General features: G+C 38.0%; 2 protein-coding genes across 2 annotated transcripts in view; one reads left to right on the forward strand and one right to left on the reverse strand.

Moving 5' to 3' along the window:
• Positions 1 to 15,262: 15,262 nt before the first annotated feature.
• Positions 15,263 to 16,824, forward strand: nkx6.2 (NK6 homeobox 2; the record flags this gene model as incomplete). The annotated part of the gene is made up of 3 exons (XM_083695018.1): positions 15,263 to 15,674; positions 16,021 to 16,193; positions 16,576 to 16,824. 3 exons carry the CDS (start codon positions 15,263 to 15,265, stop codon positions 16,822 to 16,824), a joined length of 834 nt encoding a protein of 277 aa, XP_083551144.1.
• A 1,530-nt stretch (positions 16,825 to 18,354) lies between these two features.
• inpp5a (inositol polyphosphate-5-phosphatase A) overlaps positions 18,355 to 19,715 on the reverse strand; it is a 137,493-nt gene continuing 136,132 nt past the window's right edge. The window contains exon 15 of the mRNA XM_083696081.1: positions 18,355 to 19,715. This exon is cut by the window's right edge and continues 521 nt beyond it. The gene's annotated coding sequence lies outside the window, so the exon portion shown is untranslated.

The raw sequence follows: 19,715 nt of genomic DNA on the forward strand, positions 1-19,715 counted from the left end.
AGCTTAACGTTACTAGATTGTGCTGAATCAGGGGTGCCCACACTTTTTCGGCTTGCGAGCTACTTTCAAAATGACCAGGTCAAAATGATCTACCTATATTAAAAAATGCTAAATATATATTGCGAAATATATACATGCGAATGCATGGTGACACGTGACCCGTAGAAGAGAAACAATCTCAGACTGGCCGCATTGTACGTCAGTCAAGTGGCGCACTCACACTGGCTCAATTGCCTCGTACCGTGCTGAAGCACAAAAACAAACAAAAAAAAAAGGTCACGTCCTAATACCACATGATTTTTTTAATGTCACGCGATCGACCCGCACTACTCTCGCGATCGATCGGTCGATCGTAATCGACGTATTGGGCACCCCTGCTCTAAATGGTTTTGTCAAAATCATGCGGCATATTTTTCTACCCTTTTATCACTTCACTGCATATTAGATTGCTCTCTTGGTTTGATGATCGTCCACATGCTGCAGATGCAAAGGTTTATCAATTATTTGCCAACCAAGCGTGTGGTAAAAGATTTTTTTTCCAAAACATTCTAGTCAGGCCATTGTGTGTTTTAAGGCAACTACTGGCAGTCTAGTCATTTAGAGCTGGGTAATCTCGTTCCCAGACAAAAGGAAGAGGCTGAATGAAAGGTAATTGCTTTTGAAGACACAGAACACCAGAGGGTCAAAAGAAGAGATGTCAATTTGGGGTTTTGAATCCGAAAGTAAATTAGTGTTTAGGCTGCCCCCTAAGACTGGCTGCACCCCTAAGACGCTGACTGGCTGCATCACCGCCTGGTACGGCAGTTGCTCCGCCCTCAACCGTAAGACATTACAGAGGGTGGTGAAAGCTGCCCAGCACATTACCAGGACGGAGCTGCCATCCATGGAGGACCTCTACACTCAGCGCTGCAGGAAGAAGACTAACCGGATTATTAAAGACCCTCATCACCCCAGCAACAAACTGTTTCAGCTGCTCCCGTCTGGCAGACGCTACCGCAGCATCCGGTCTCACACCACCAGACTCAGGGACAGTTTCATCCCACAGGCAATAAGACTGTTGAACTCCTGAGCTACTTAGCTCACCACAATGACACTTTAACTATGCCACTTTATAACATGCCACTTTATAAAATGCCACTTTATACCAGTCGACATCTGGATAAAAACGTCTGTTTACATTTCACTTTTTACATTTTACATTTACATTTATTTAGTTTTGTATTTAGGTAATTATTGTTATTGTTGTTGTTTCTTTTATTTTTATTATTTACACTTCTTATTGCACTGTTGGAGGAGCCCAAGACTTAAGAATTTCATTGCCAGCGATTGCTCTGTAATTGTTGTGCGTATGACAATAAAACCATCTTGAATCTTGAATCTTGAATCTTGAAGAGCATTAGCATAATAGATAGTGCAGACAGTGCTCCTGCAGGCAGTCATGTCACTGCGCAACAAGTAACTTCATCTGAGTGATTCAGTGTTTACAGGTCAGTTATAATTACAGACATGGTCATATCATAATGATTTCTTTGTACTGCAATACACAATCAAAACAGTCAAATTAATGGTACAGAGAGCTCAGAAAGAGACCTAGCTCATGTCTGACATGTCTCCCCTTTCTGCATTTTCCTTAACTAAACATTTTCAGTTATGTGTCCAACAACCTCATTTTGTCATGATGACACTAATGCATAGGGATGACTCTACATAATAGCATAGGGAATAGCAAGGCACATACTCTTAGGATATTAATATCAATTTTTCAACCAAGACATGTTTATAAAGCAAACTCATACTCATAAGTACCATCCGTTGGATATGGAGGGGATCAGTAGATTTGCTTTATTCTCTACACTAATGTATTTTCATTTTCCAGCCCAAAACAGCAGACTCACTCAGGTAGCAGTTTCTCTATGCTACAACATGCTGTGATGAGAGAAATGAATTACAGCGGAGATGATGGGTGACCTGAGGCTTGACCCCACCAGCCTTGCTGTGCTCAGGCAACTGAGGGCCCTTCTCCTTGAAACTGTCCCCACCAATTCATCTCTATTAAGGAGCAAATGAGCTGTTGGGCTGAGCAGAGAGCTGTTCAGGCGAAAAAGGATGGGTTTCAGAGAAGCCCTTTTCACCCCACTGTGGACTCACCTACCAGTCGAACACTACAATGTCATCTTAAGAGAATAACTACCCGTAAAAACATTGATTTGAAGTTAACTTGCTCATTAGCAATGACTTTGGTAATGGGAACAAGCAGATTTCATGATATGTGTTGTTATGAGTTTCAACCTAGCAATAAAACCTCAGACAAGTGAACTCAACAGTCATTTGTTTTAATCTGGATATAAATACTTAAAGGGCCAATCTGTAATTGGTACATACATTTTTGGAATTAATGATATATCACCATGAAGACTATAACTTAGAAATTCCTCATGAGCTTCGTTCAACTGTCTTACCCCACCCAAAATATAAGCTTGTTTCACTCCATTGTTTGTAAACAATGCATGTAAAGCACTTGCTTTGCATCAGAAGGTGCAAAAAATGGCCAACACCACCCCCACATTCTAAGGAAGTTGTAAGAGAAGGAACTTTCAGAGAAGGCACTCATACACACACGAAACACAGACAAAAGGATCTGTGCATATGATGTACTGTGCACTCTGATCATACTTAACACATTAGAAATGCCAACGTATTACCTGTGAATGTATTTTGAAGTTTATGTAGTCCTTAATTTACTTATCCTTAATTTACTTATCTTTATCCTAAATGTGTTATTACAAGTCTTGCAACAATGCTTTAGATTGTAATCACTTATTGTTTGATATCATTCTCTCCTAAAATATGAAACAGAAACTTCGGCAATAATTGTAGATGTGCATATGCCCATGAAAACATTTTAGGAATTATATCATTATTTCTGAACTATCTGCATTTCACTGCAGCCATTCCTAAAAGAGAGGTGAGATTTCCTCTCACCCAATCACGATTGCCGCTGGGACCACTGCACATTTCAAACATACCCAGGAGGCTTGAAACTGTAACATGGGCTTGAAAGAACAGCTTGAAAATGGTGGAAGAAGTGTGAAGGAGAGGTTGTTGAAGAGGTTCTGCCTATACTCTGTTCGAATTATCCCCTCAAAGGGAGTTCTGAGATGATCCCTTAAGGAATGAGTGACCAGCTCTGCAGAACTGGACATGAGCTTGCTCTCTACCCAGGAGGAACCCAACCATGGCACCATCAGCACAACCAGCTATAAAACTGCAAACATCCAGGAGGGTATGTTGGGCTCAAGCCTTGGAATCTGATCAATTCTGTAAATATTGACAACAAAGCTTTCTTTCTCCAAACCATTACAGTTATGATTGAAGTCATCTTTATTAATCTGTTTAAATTCCTTGTGCGTTGTTTCTTAGTGTAGTAATACAATTCCATCTTTATAAAGAAGTGCTGTTCCTCTTGCTTTGAACAATTAAATAATTTAATAAGATATTTGATAGACATCAAATACCCTTCAGATTATTGATATGACACTGAGACTGTTCAACATGAGACTGTTGAAGTAATTATTCTGTAAAAGTTTAAGTTTAACTTCTCTGCACAAAATTCATACTGGTGCCTTCAGGTAATTAGAGTATTAATTTGAAATTGTAGGCAAATTCATAACTCCAGGTAATTTATTATCAACAGTATTTAGACCCCTCTATTCATTAGAAGCTTCAAAACATGGTTAAATCCACAATTATAATGATCTCATGGATGGTCAGTCCTTGCATTAATAGCTCTGTCTATGAAATTGAGAGTGGTTACATTTCTCCAACCCTATCCTTCAACTGTTTACCAAAAAAGTGGTGTCCACTTTGGAGTCCACTTTGTTGTTTAAATTACAGATTGCACCTTTAATCTGTTCAATTCATTCACTTCAATATTGCCCAATTTGAACAACCTATATGGTAGGCCTCCTACCACCACCAAGCAAAGCAGGCATTTAGAATACATCCTTGAATAATTACCTTGAAGTGAAAATGTGAGGATTTGTTGTTTGAAATCTACAAATGGTGGAACATTCAAACAATTGCAAAGTAGAGAATAGCCCTGGAGGACCTTGAAATGTGTCAGACGATCTTCAAGCGATGCCGGCCTTCGCATTGAGTGTCCTGTCTGGACAATCTATCAACATGACCTGTGGGATCCTCATGTTTTATCTTAAAAACAAACAAACAAGATTCTCTACCCTTGATATCTGCCTAACAGAGTACACAGAATTACTCTTAGTGCTGAGTGCTGACACCAGTTCTCAGACAATCTGCAAGGGACTCTCCACTCCATTTAAAATATGTCTCCACTGTCTGCAATTACATAATCAAGTTAGTTGACCAAACAAGTTTTGCACTTTGCTGCCATCCGTAGAACATTGAAAATGTAAATATGCAGAATGTTTTTTAAATTTAGAAAGTGCTGTTGTGAACCAAGACTTTTTTTTTTTCAATGTTTTTTTGTTTTTCAAACTACCTCAAATTTGACATACTATATTTTTCTCAAGGGTAGCTTTAGTGTAGTTCAACTTCTTCCCTTAATTAAATGACCAAGTAATTGGTCATTTAGTTAAATACATTTTCAGAGTAGCTTCCCCAACACTGGCTATGGTCCCTTGAGACCAGGGTTCGATTCCCGGTCTCACCCTTTATGTCCTGTCACCCATCTCTATGTACACAATTCCTACACAATTCCTCCTACAATTCCTACTGTATGAACATCTGTCAAAACAGGAAAGGAGGGAGCTCCACTCTCCTAAAAAAGAAAAGATGATCATCGCCATTGTGCAGATGCAAAGCTGTAGCCTGTCCTCCATTTGTCATCCAGGGCACGGAGGGTGAGGTTACATTTAAAGGTCCAGTAGGTCCATTAAGCATTGAAATGTTAAATGGCCATTTGCTAAATCAGACAATGAGCATGATAAAGAATGTTCATTTAAAGGGTCAATTTAGGATTTTGGATGTTATACCTAATTTTCCACTTACTTGGAATGTTGTAGGTGCACCCAGACACATTTTTCGGTCAACAGAGCAACTATCACTGGGCTTGGTCACTACAGCCATGCTAGTGGAATTTAACTGGGAACAAAATAAAACTCTCAAAAGGAGTCTGGGTGAGCCTACAATACTCAAAGTAAGTGTAAATGAGGTATAACCTCCAAAATGAACTGATCCTTTGAGAGTGCTCTTTTGGTCCACAAAAGCGCTTTTTAAATCCTGGTGTTGAGGTCGTAAACTTTTTCTTTAATATGTTAGTGCACAAACTTTGTGTCAAAGACCAGGAGTACATTATTTTGCCACCAAAACTACAAACATGATTATGGAAAACAGCAGTTGGCTTTTTTTCATATGTTATTGCATCTTAGCAGACATGCTGCGATTGAAGTCACTCTCATTCCAGCAGTCAAATTGAGCAGCAAAGCAACGGACTGTTTTTCTCTTTTCAATTTGGGTTCGCAGAAAAAGTGTGACTCACCTAAAGGACAAATACATAATTTGCATAAAAAACACTGACAAATGAACTTTCCAAAAACTCAACCTTCTCTTTTTTCAAGACATTAACATTTTACAAAAAGGTTAATGTTTCTTGATTGACGTATATTTCATTTCAATGCTCTACAAAGAAATAACTGCTACAGCAAAACTTCCACAGTATTCTTATGCTGTAGTATGAGAATATAATAATTTACTTTCTTTTTTTTCGTTGTTGTCTCTTCATAGCATGAAAACGTCCAAATCCTCTCACCAAAGATGTCAAACAACACAGTTATGAGCAAAGGTGAATGCCCCCTCCTCTCTCTCCCCCTCAAAGGTGAATGCCCCCCCCCCTCCCCCTCAAAGGTGAATGCCCCCTCCTCTCTCTCCCCCTCAAAGGTGAATGCCCCCCCCCCTCCCCCTCAAAGGTGAATGTCCCCCATTCTCTCTCTCCCTCTTCCTCTCTACATGTGATCATCGAGATATGCATTATGACGTTAAATCGACATGAGATGCTTTAAAGATACTGTTTCAGTTGCACAAGCTAACATGAGTCTGTCTGGTTCATTTTGACATTCTTTAAGCACCTTGATGACATTTGCCCAGGCTATAAGTAGTTACCAAATAAATGTTTTCAGTGTCATAATTCAATTACCATTCCCTTATTGTCTTTTCCTGCATATTTTCAAGAAACACCCAGATAAGATATAATAATAATAATAATAATAATAATAATATGACTGGCAATAGCTGGGATGGATATTGGAGAAGACAATATTGCTTCCCCTTTATCATTGGGAAATGTCAGTAAACATGTATCAAAGAGTGTCAATTGAGGATCACCTGTAGAAGTTTGAGAAAATAATGTGAAGGGAAGCCTATTTGTCTCCCTGTAAGCTTGTAAATGGGTTTCCATCAAATCTGCATTAGCCCACATTTACAAGCAACTGATTTCTTTTCATCCAGGTTTTTGGAGAGTTGTTTTTCACGTTAGCTTTTTCCAGTGGCACACAGACACACACAAAAACATAAAGCAATAAAGTGACCAAAGAGCCCTTGTTTAACAGGCTCAGATTGGGCATTCATGGAAAATGTCTGGGGATGATTATCAGAAATCCCTCCATGTATCCATGGAGATATGGTCCTCAGCTCCCAAGCCCAGTCCTGTGGCTAAAGTCATTATCTGCTCTGCTACAAATTGCGTAGTTGAAAGCTTGGCCAAAAACAATGTTTTCTACGCCGTTGGCAATTTACTCCAAGCCAGGCCACCCAGCACTTTAATTTTCACCAAGTCCCAACTTTATTGGTGCTGGATCTCTGGATCTCTCTTGACGTTGCTCTTTGCCTGACTTGTTTTCTCTAGTGACCCTCTGTACTCTCCTGCAATTGCACAACTCAAGCAAACATGTAAACAAACAAATATTCAAAGAGCAGAGAGAGGGCTCTCCTTATCTATTTTGTGGGTAGTTTCTGAGAGAGAAGAACAAATGTGTGTCAAGATAGCATTGGATGGCATGGACATGAATTATCAGCTTGAAAGTAGTTTTTCAGCAGTATTTGATTCTTGTTAAATACAGTCTTGTGTTTGTGTATGTATATTTGTAGCTCGATGACATGTCTTTTTACATCATCGCACAAACATATTTATGGCTTGGCTCTCTCCTTAATATTTGCCGACATCTAGTGGTAATATAGAGTTAATGCTGATCCCAGTATCATTTCTGACTGGATTGTTGGAATCATGGCTGGAGAAAGTTTCCACTATATTCCTTCCTTCAGAAGAAGAATCGAGAATCAGAACGCAACCCTCGTTTAACAAGTGATCATCACCTGTTAAAGTTGGCAGCAAGTGGCCCCATGGTTCTCAGTGCATTTGATTTGAGTAGCGGAGTGGCCTACTGTTGGGGTCAATTCCATTCTTTGATCCACCACCTAGTGTTGTGTGAAAATGCCTGGCTTTGTGAGACTAGTTCCTGCCTATTATTTGGTAATTAAATGAACAAAGAATGATGACTTACCAGTATTAGCCTTGGGATGTAATAGTGCAGCCAGGTCAATTGCCAAACAATTACGTGAGACAGACTACAATGTCTTCCAACTCTTAAAGCACTTTGTGGAATAGGTATAGGTACATATCATTCAAGCTGTGGTGTAATATCTGCTATCTAGTGAATTAAACTATGTAAAGGGGCACTTCATCGATTTTTAACACAATTTTCATTATCATCAGCACCACACTGTACCAGTGTCTACATATATTAAAACTGATTTTCTATTTTCTGCAGTCAAAAAAATGTCCTAAGAAATGAACCCCCTATGATATTTTAAATGTAATTTTCAAAAAGTATAGCTTCAAACACCGCCCCCCCCTCCACCCCCCGTCTGGAGACACCTTTCTTCGAACCTTTTCTCCACATCTTTTTGACTACAGTACATACAAAAGCACAGTTTTCACACATGTATGAGCAACACAACTCATGATTGATCGTCCTTGCTCAAATTGGAACATGGAGGCATTCTATGTCTTTCATTCATGTGTGTCTTTTTGACAGTAAGACACATTGCATAGGTTCATATAGTCTTGTAACCAATCTCCTCCATTAGTGATTACTTCCTGACGAAGGGAAGCTTCTCCACATCCGTTCCCATCTACCTGCAGTTGGTAATGATAACACAGAAATGTGATGAAACCAAATGAAATCTTAGCAGACCAAATTGAAATCCAGTGCATTTTTCCACCCTGTTTCCATTTGGAGCCCCACCTACAGGACATCATGACATCATGATGTTTTCTATTTTCTTTTCAAATCACGGAGATGCGAAGGGATCTGACAGGCTTTAGGTAGTGCACAGATGAAAGCCTGGAAGAGATGAGGCTTCAAAAGTTGATAAGCACCAAAAAACAACAACTAATTGTTTGGTACATATTTTTCATGCTGAACGAAACCTGATATAGAGCCAATTTAGCCTGACCATTTTGAAACCTCTAGTGCCAGTGTTGGGGGGTAGTTCCACTACATGTAGCTCAACTTTTAGTTTAACCACATTTTGCTGTAACTTGGTGGTTAAACTTAATTCAAATCTTAGTAGTGTTTTCAGTAGTTAACTACTTATTCGCCGTGTAGCAGTGTAGTGAGCTTCTGTCACTACTCACTACACCCCCCCCCACCCTCTTTTTTTTAAATCTTTCTCAGTGATTTCAGAGCATTTCATTCATTTCAGTTTCTGTCATAGGGACTGGTCATGTGTTGGACTAACCAGTTTTGATGTAGTGAACTACTTCAGAAGCTTTAATTTGACAAACGGGTAGTCAGACAAGCAGGAGTCGACACACGGGTAGAAAGTTCTAGGGGAGGCAGATAATCCAACAGGGGTTAGGCAGAAGCACAGTCCAGAAAAACACTTGTAGATCCGAAACCAGGAATCAACAGACTAGAAATGCTGGGACGTATAGGTAGGGAATGAATGAAAAAACTGAGTATAAATCACAGAAGGAGACATGAGGAGACAAGCCATAGGTGTGTAGATGATGACATTACTAGTAGTAGCCACACCCACACCAAACACCCAAGCTGGGAAGAGAGAGAGAGAGACTGACACTGACTAGGTGGAAGTGGAGGGCGTGACAGTTTCACCATTTAGAAAAAAATTAATTGGCTTGACAGGTGTTTCTGGTTAGTCAGGTATGTTCCGTCACAGCTGTCAATGTCTAGTATTGATTTTAGCCTGCTGCTATTGGTGTCTGTCAACAAGAAGACCAAAGAGTTGTCAGTATAAGTCAAGGAAGCCATTATTGGGCTGAGAAATCAGAAAGAAGCTATCATAAGCATATCCCAAACCTTAAGCTTGCCAACAACAACAGTTTGGAACATCATCCAAAAGAAGAAAAAACACTGGTGAGCTCAGCAATCGCAAACGGCCTGGTAGACCAAGAAAAGACTTCTACAGTGACAACTCTACAACCCCAAAACGGCTTAACCACAGATCAGGAACACTCTCCAGGAGGTAGGCATAAATGTGTCACAGACTACCATCCGCAGAACATTTCACCAGCAGAACTACAGAGACTACACTGCAAGGTGTAAAAAGTACCTAAAAGAGCCTGCAGAGTAAAAAAGAGTGGAAAAAGGTCTTGTGGACTGATGAGACACAGATTAATATGTACTAGAGTAATGGAAAGTGTAAAGTCTGGAGAAAAAAAGGAACTACCCAAAATCCCTGGCGTGAAATATGGTGGAGGGGGTGCTATGGCTTGGGCTTGTATGGTTGCCACTGGAACTGACTCATTGATGATGTAACTGCTGACAACAGATGATGTAACTTCTGCCGAAGTACAAGCAAATGCTTCCAATCTCATTAGACGGCACTTCATCATAGAGCAAGACAATGACCCCAAACATGCTGCCATAGCAGCTAGGGAGTCAGCTCAAGGAGCAGCTCAGGGCCAAAAAGTGGAAAGTAAAGAGTCGCAAAGTCAATCTCCAGATTTAAATCCAATTGAACATGCATTTCATTTGTTGAAGAGGGAAAATAAGGCAAAAAAACCCTCACTGAACAACAACTGAAGATGGCTGCAGTACAGGCCTGGCAGAGAGAGAATATACCCAGGTTCTGGTGGGGTCAATGGGTTGCAGACTTCAGGCAGTTATTACATGCAAAGGATTGTCAACCAAATACTAAACATGAGTGCTTTATTTGCACATTATATTATATTGATTTTTTCCAATCCTTTTGGAGCACTGAAATAAGGGGAGTATGCTTAATGTTGGACTTTTTAAATAGTGAAACCAATCTGAAAGAAAAAAAACAATGAATTAAAGTTGAGAATATCTACTTTGACCCCATAGTAATTGTTTGATTTCAAATCCAAACTGTGTATAGAGGTAAAAGAAGACAAAATGCTTCCTCTTTCCAAACCTTAAGGAGAGCACTGTAATTGGTAATTTAATTACCTAGAGGTTAATGACTAACTTGAAATGCTTATAGCTTAAACAATTATAAATCTTATCAAGAAGCAGTATCCATGCAAATTAAGTGACATTAATTTTGAAGTTTGAAGTGTCTAGCCTAAAAGACTAAAGAACAGTAGCATTTTAAATTTCACCATAGAAAACCAACAGGCCACTGAAATCCCACTGGTTAAACCAACTTTAACCCTTAGATACCCGGACCCAGTTTTTTTGCATGGAAATCAAGTAATGATTGGGACTCCAAATAACACAATAGTTACACTACATGGTTACATAGTAACACTCCAATAGTTATGCAATGTTGCCTATATGCATGTCTCTATGACTTGATTTATTTATTTGTATTTATTTTACCAGGTGTTTAAAGACTGTTTAAAGACTACAACATTGGCGTTAAAGGGTTAAATGCTTATAGAGTACAAACTACAAATGTCATAAAAAAAAAGCTGTTATGCTATCCTGAACATATTAAAGGTACTTCGGTGTTTCTAGTTTATATGGTTTAAGAGCCGTAGCAATTTAAATCTTCCTTTGTAAGTCAGTGGCCATTCAAAATCTATGGGATTTGACCTGGAGATGGCCTACTCACTCCAAGAGGCTTGGTTAAAATTATATCCGTTTTTGTTGAATCTGACCTTACTGAATTTGCATGGATGCAAGTTCTTGACAACATTTGTAATTGCTAAGCTATACGCATTTAAAGTTTGTCTTTAACCTCTAGGCTATGTGGCGCGAGAATCTTTCATCTTTATCTCTTTAATCTCCGTTTAAATACTCTGAAATGGGTTTTGTTTTGTTCCTTTGTGATATAGAAATAGAGCTACAGTATGAACAATTATTTTCAATGCCTATATTTGTGCCGCTAGAGAGCGCCCTTAATCCAGTTGTATAGCGCTCGGCGCGACGGTGAGTACACTGAGTCATTTAGGTATGTTCGCTCAACATTCGTGAGTCAGTGTTTTCGTCTTTTACAATCGCAAATCTGAAATGTCTCATGTTGTAACAATTTCTCATTGTGACTTATTTATTGCAAGCCTAATGTATTCTACCTCATAACGCCTAGGCCCTCTCCAAGTGAAAAGAAAATAATAATACATTGTTCACACCAAAATAATATTCGTGATCTTTTTGACAGTTCTCTCAGCAAGCGTAGGTTAGAACGAAGTTATTGATAAAGTTTCTCTACAACTGTTCCACATGTATCACGGTTCTACAGCATGCTGTGATCCACTTTGTATTATATAGATCTGACATCTATATATATATATAGATGAGTTTGCTGTTGTTTCTGTTTTCTGCTGTATAAGATTGTACAGATTATAAGATGTAACGCATTTCTTAATATATAAACATATTTTATATTGAAAATGATAACCCAGATATTATTGAGTTCTCCATCCATAATCTTCAATTAGTCTAGTTACTTAGTAGAAACAAGTTAAATTATTGAAATAAACTGAATTGGTATCTTTAAACACACTGAGAAAGGCCTGCCGCTCCTACTCACACCAAACAATTAATTATATTAAACAGAACAGAATATAATATAATAGATGATTTGTTGCCCAACATATAGACAATTGAATAATATGATATAATAGAAAACTATATTTTTACCAGGGGGAACTTCAGGTGTGGGATTCGGATAAGACAATAGAATAAATACTGAACATTCAGCACAATACACACAATTAATAACACATACAGATAGGCTACAGTTTACATTACAATCAAGTTTAAAAAAACAAAACAATGTTCATTGAAAAGTCTTATTGATGCAGGCGCAAAACTAATATGGTTAAGAGCTCTCTTGGGAGGTATAACGGACTTAAGTCTGCGTCCCAATGGCACTTCTATACAATGTGCAAAATATTAATAATGGCAATAACTAAGAGAGTTCATGTATAGCCTGTCTGTATCGATGCTCATAATGATATATTGAGTGTGTCGTGACCGATTGCCTACCATCTTCATTCACTGTTTGGGAGCCATGACTTGCCAGTAGAGGGCTCTTCAAAACTATCATATCAATCTCTGTGCCTCAATTAAATAGTGAAATGGTTGATTTCATGTATATTTGCCTTGAGCTTCTTTGCCAACTTCAATTTAATTCACACTTGGTATATTTATCTATAATAACAATAAATTCATAAATTAGTACAATTATTTTTATAATCTATTCTCCTTTTTTTACATGCAACATGTGATTTAAGTTGCTTGCATATTGTATAGCCTTACTAGTACTGCAACAATAAACAACTGTATATTCATCATGATCATTATAATAATTATTATTATTATACGTATTAATAATAATAATAATAATAATTATACTTGTAATCATATTCATAATTATAATTATTATAATTATGCAATATTATTATTTACAATAATAGAACAACGTGGTGAGAAAATACCCAACTTATCATAAAAACATAGCAACGCTTTAATGTAGATTGATAAAGCCTAGTGGAAATGTTTCCTCCGAATATTTAAAGACTGTTAATATTAATTCTTACCGCCAATTAATTTGGTTGAGCAGCAATCTGACTGTGGATCGACGGTCCTTATTACAAACTTATTTAGCCTATTGCTCACCCATGATAGGCCTATGTCCAAAATAAAAAAAATAATTACCTTACAAGATTAAGGAGGATAACCTGCGAGATTCGATATAGTATGAATTCTCCAACATTTGTAAACAACGGTGATTATAATATGGACTATCAACGTTATTGGTGAATTTATTACAAAAAATGTTTATGACACAAGTTGTTTAGCTATTGGCGAAAACATAGCCTATCGACGGCAGATGCTAGGGTTCTCCCGAGGTAGAATTCTCACACCAAGTCATGACAATTTGATAAATTAAATCAATTGATAATTTACTTTTCAAAACATTACTATTACACCCTGTGGGATTATTGTTAGTTACTTGGTGGCTAGATGAAATGCAACTGGGTTTTAGTCTTGTTTTTTTATGATTTTATTCTGTTTGTTCTGTTAGTAGGCAAGCAAGGTGGTTGTTTCGATATCTTCGATATTCCTAATGGATGTATTGACATAATTATACAGTTTGCTAGTCCTTCCAGTCTTAGGTTTAGGTTAAAGGCCTAAATTACAGATAGGATATATTGATTGTGGATAGTATGGTTGACCATGATTGAGTTATCAAACTGATATTTGAAAAGCACTGTTACACATTTGTTTTATTCATGTGTACCTTCCTAATTAATAGTTTGGTATGTCTGTTTTTAGCTGAATAAAGAAATGTAGGAGAAAATTGGACAACATTCATTTTCGAAAAAGTCTTCAAATTGACGTTTTTCCCTTCACCTATTATGCCAAATGTGCATTTGCTGAACCCTCTCAAATGCCAACGTGGCCATATTTCACTCTAACAACATTCTCACATCTCAAAATATTAGCGCTGTGGCAGGATGCAGCACTCAATTTGATGATGTCTCGATCAACGAGCTTTTTCAGACCGGTCTCGCCTCAACAGGCGAATGCAGATAATGAACAGCAACAATGATCACTTGAGTAATAAAAAACAAATGCATAGTTCACTGATTATGTGCTTTAATGTAGGCAGGCACCAGACAGAAAACAAGAATTGGTTAATCTGACATCTTTTGTCAGATTTTCTATTAACAAGGCTGTATGATACCATATTTTAGACCCACGTAGGCCAACAGCTAGCTCTCACTCGAAAATAAAAATAGATTTGCAACAACGCATGAACTAAATAAAGATGTGGTTGGTCCAATTCCAAATGATCAAATATGAAGAGTGTTGCTGAATAATTCTCGAGAACGCAATAACAACGATGAAATATCCTGAATACATTTGCATTGACTTTCAATTTTTAAAGCATGTCACAAGACACTAATAGACTAATAAAAAGTAATTCAGTGAAAAGTTAAGAGGATAGCCTAAAATGGCTGCAGATGAAAATACAACTTTAGCTCTCAAATAGATGTAGCTATTCATTTTCTCATCATTGAATTTATTGCTCCTCATCTATCCACAACATACTAGCTTTCAATCAATGGATGCGTCCTGTGAAAATACGTAATCTTATCTTCAATTGGAAACAATGTAATCATCATATAGCATAGCTGTAAGTTTAATGTAGCCAACATTGTCAGCGGTAACGGGTTAAAATGTAAATACAACGCTTTGTCAAATCTTAAAACAATGATTTCTACAGTACGATGCCTCATTAATAGCAGTACAATAAGATCTTGATGGAGTGTGGCTTTGTCCATGAGACGCACATGCAAAGTGCGCGACTGTGTGCCCTCCAATCAGAGAGCGGTCTCACTCAACGTTATCCAATAGGAAATATGCGCGTGCAGGTGGCTGCGCGGTTATCAGTGCATCCCGCTTCACTCACATCATAGCTGGAGTCAATTTACGAAGAAAGCCGACCCTTATGGTCACCATCAAAACCACTAAAAAACATCATCAGATCTTCTGACTTCCGAGTGGATTCTCCTTGTGGACGAATGCAGCAAACTCTCCATTGACAGTCTGAGACGGAGACATTTTTGATCAATCTCATCTCCGACGGCGCAAGAGATAAGTTCTCTCTCAAAAAGTGTTTTCCTCAAGTTTAAACGCCCAGCGGCTGCGTATCCTGGATATATTTCAGACACGCCTGTAGTGGCCTCGACGATCCACTCGGCACCTTTATATTCATTCACCTCTATATTCATTTCTTTCACAGTTTTGTTTTCATTTTCTCGAGCGAATTTGGTGGTTCATGCTCACAAATGTTAGCTGTTGGGCAAATGGATGCTAACCGGCAGAGTGCTTTCGTCCTAGGCAGTACACCGTTGGCAGCATTGCACAACATGACCGAGATGAAGACATCTTTATTCCCTTACACTTTGCAGAATCCTGGTTTCAAGGCGCATTCACTCACACATTTGAACTCACAGCTTCCCTTGGGGACACCACATGGAATTAGTGATATCCTGGGGAGACCTATCACCGCAGCTGGACAGCTGCTTTCGGGGTTTCCCAGGATAAATGGGCTGGCCACCACCGCAGGAATGTACTTCAACCCAGCGGCCGTTTCTCGGTACCCAAAGCCCCTGACGGAGCTCCCGGGAAGGGCACCCATATTCTGGCCTGGAGTGATGCAGAGTTCCCCTTGGAGGGATCCGCGAGTCCAATGTCCGGGTAGGTTAAGTCTTCTGACTTATTGCAAATGTTTGTATGCTTATAGCCCAAATTGCTGTTTTTGTAGCCTACTGTTTTGTTTTGTTTTTTTAAATACATACTGTTGACTAAGAACATATATATTGCGCACGTTTCTGCTCATGCGTAATCTAAATATTGTCTACAAGTTAAGTTGCTGATCTTATAACACAATTAATGCGCAATTGAGACCTATAACAATTCAGACTTAAATGATAAATGTTTAGGCCAATTATAGTGAAATCATGTATGCCTAACTAAGACTAATCAACTGGCGTTTAAACTTATCACTGCATGTTTTTGACTCCAGTCTTAAATATGTTTCTAGCTCAAGCTAACATGATGCTCGACAAGGACGGGAAGAAAAAACATTCCAGACCGACTTTTTCAGGACAACAAATTTTTGCTTTGGAGAAAACTTTTGAACAGACGAAATACCTTGCCGGTCCAGAGAGAGCCCGACTTGCTTACTCTTTAGGGATGACTGAAAGTCAAGTGAAGGTACGAAATGCAGCTTGTGTCATGATTTGACATTTATATGTTCATGATCTCTCTGTAGATTTGCCAATCTGGCAGTCATGTGTTTGTTTGTTTGTTTGTTTGTGTGTGTTCTGAGAAGGTTATCTTGTGCAAATATTTTTGTAGTCCTAATTATCATTCACAACCTAAATAACTACAATATATTAGTATTACTATTATTATTAGCCTGTTATTGTTGGAGACCTAGGCCCATGTCCTGTTAATACCGCAGCTTCCAGTATTGGCCTAGTGTCCCTTTTATGGTTATATCCTTTTATAAGAGCTCTATCATATTTACCGTACAATAATAATGCGCATTATCTGAGGAGTCAGTCATAACATTTAATATTATTTCCCTTCTTAGGTATGGTTTCAGAACAGGAGAACCAAATGGCGAAAGAGACACGCAGCGGAAATGGCAACAGCAAAAAAGAAACACGACTCTGAAACCGAGAAGATGAAGGAAAGCTCAGACAATGAGGACGATGATGAGTACAACAAACCTCTGGACCCAAATTCAGATGACGAGAAAATAACGAGACTTCTGAAAAAGCACAAGGCTACAAACCTTTCCCTGATCAGTCCCTGCAGTAACAGCTCGGACACCTTGTGATGGCATTGACAACTTGTCGAGCAGAGACTCAAACTCAATGCTTTTAAAGCTAATTTAACCAGGGTATAAATTGTTCAAAAGGAGAGAAAGGGCGCCGATGGGTGGTATGAATGATTTGTGTTGTACAAACGAAAATGTAAGTGAGATGTATATATTTTCTACTGAGTAAGTTATGTTATTAAACAAGTGTAAACAACTCTGGCAGCCTTTCCCGCAAATCCTATTACGCTTAGGCCCCTACGCATATACCCTCTCAATATTATAGCTTAATTTAGTTATATTGCAGAATAATTATAATAATAATAATAATAGCCTAATGGCCTACGTCGCCCACCTCTCCAACTTTTACATTTCTAAATTCAACACAGGAAGGCCTACACAAATGTACAAATGCAAGTGTTGTAAATTATAATGTAAAAAGCTTGTTTTAACGACTTTCACTCAGACAGTTTTCTTTTATCATTTGGATGAGTTTGTTTGACTTCATCAAACAACTACAGACAACTGTCCGGCATCGTTTATGTTGAATAAGAGAGTATTATTGCTTCCGCGAAGGTTAAAGGAAGAAAAAAAACTTTGTATTATGAATAAATTATTTAACAATCTTTTGTATATATGGTATTGTGTTTTTGACCAACCAAATTATTTTTCCTTTTTTACCAGTAGACCCATTTTGAAATTAGACTGGTAGGCTATTACCAACTCAAATACACCTAGGAGGCGGTTATGTTTTTTTCTTCCTCTTATATGGAAAATAAATCTGCATTTGTTCGATTCTAAATATATGAAGGCTATGCTATCTTTTGTTAGACGTGTGTGAAATGTTTTGTAGGCTATTTATATACATTTGAAACTCCATAATAACTCTAGCTATAGAGCGCACATGTAAAGTAAAAACAAACATTTTTTGTAACCTCATTTGACTATAACGATTTGAATCCACTTGATCAGTTTTAATAGCATATTTTCGGGATTTTGCATTTTCTTTGCAAGCTGATGTGATGTGGTGATATGCCTATAGGCTTCCACAATACCACTCAATATAAGCCCTCTTCAAGCGTTAGCATCATTTGCACTAAGAGATCACATTTCTGTCTTCAATGTACTTAAACTACACATTGTTGGCCTAACAGTTTTAAAACATCTTACTTGGAAGAGGGTTGCTGTAAACCTCGCATTTCATCTAGGCTACTTATTGTGACTTTTTCGGAAATGTGTAGGTTTGGTGTATTTAAGAGCCACAAACTCATTCAAGTCTAATGGTGAGGACTACCCTATTCTAACATTTAAAATTTTAAGGATTATAAACTTTAAGATATAAGCACTGCAGTTCATGAAGCTGCGTAGGCCTATTGCTTTTCCCCTTATCAACAGACCCAGTTCGGATAGCTAGTCGGTCACACTTCATAGCTTGAAATATCAATTAAAATGTTTATTGGGGGAAGTGCATCATGTCACATACTGTACACTTTTACACCGGTGACTAATTGAAACACAAATGGGCTCTTTACTTTTGGCCTGCTAACCAAGAGAGGACCTGCTTACCAATAGAGGACCAGCATGCAAAGCAACTTGATCGGAAGTAGGCACTTACCCTTGATCAATAGGCTATAACATGTTGGGAAAGTTGATCCACTAATGTGGGCTAATAAAGCCTACCATCTAATTGTGTGCTATAGTTTCCATAGTTTTACGAAAGTGATAGATACGGTGGACTGATGACAAAAAACCCATTGAGTTCTAATGGTTTTATTGCTTGAGAACCGCATAACCAACACAACGGCCATGCCGTCCATGGGGTCGAATCTCTATCTGCTTTAAGTGAAGGGTGAACAAACTGCGGCTTTTCATATCACGTGACCAGCGGGAAAAACAAGCAATTTTGCCAACAAACCAAATCACACTGTCAAGACAACATAAATTCTACTGCAGGCACAAAATCATTTCCACTTGCCGTGATTTAGATGAAGAAATCAAGGATCAATCTAACGGCTTCACACAGCCTGTGAACTCTGTAGTGTAGTAAATTAAATCAATAAAAGGAAACGTTAGCATTTCATCAACAGTCTCCCCTAATCGCCGTTTAATGCTTCAACGAGCGATGAGAGGAAATTATTTGCAACCTAGCAGTGAAAGCTGCTGAAGGCTACACACCAAATTAAAAAGCAATTATTCCTGGTCTTTCCCGCCGTTTATAGCGTTTTTACAATTTCTATCAAAACCTTTATCTATCGGTTGGACTTAAGTATTTTATGTTAACTCTTACACATTTCATTTCTGTGTACAATACTTGGCACCATAATGCAGTAACAAAAATAGAAAAAAAAAAAACAGTTTACATTTTGAAGTATACCCAAGCCTATCTAAAAACATCACATTCAGAACCATAATATTATTACATAGAAATAAGTTAGAATAAGAATAAGAATGAAATAATGTGAGACTGCTATATGAAACAATATCTTATATACTTGCATGGTCTATGGCACTGCTTAAACATTCTTGGATAGGCTATATAAATCATATTGGCTGAAAAGTTTTTCTTCTTGTAATTACTAGATTCAAAGGTACAAGTTATGGCTGAAGGAACACCCAGAGAAGCCACATTGTCTCCATAGGTCAGCATAACAATTTGGTAAGAATGATACATTATCTCTTTAAAAAGTACAGTTTATAAAATGAGACTCAGCTGATGTGTGAGGCATGGCAGTGTGTTATGCACACAAGTCAGCAACAACAACTCAAAACACACACAAAAAAACCAAATCATTGAAATGAACTGAAGATATCTATCTATTCTAACAAAGGGACCACAAAGTTTGGTCAGAAGAGAGAACGGCACTAAAACCATCAACAACTATGTTATACTGTCCAATGTACAAATAAACCTA

The sequence above is a fragment of the Argentina silus genome (assembly GCF_951799395.1).
Source record: "Argentina silus genome assembly, chromosome: X".
NCBI classification, from domain to species: domain Eukaryota; kingdom Metazoa; phylum Chordata; class Actinopteri; order Argentiniformes; family Argentinidae; genus Argentina; species Argentina silus.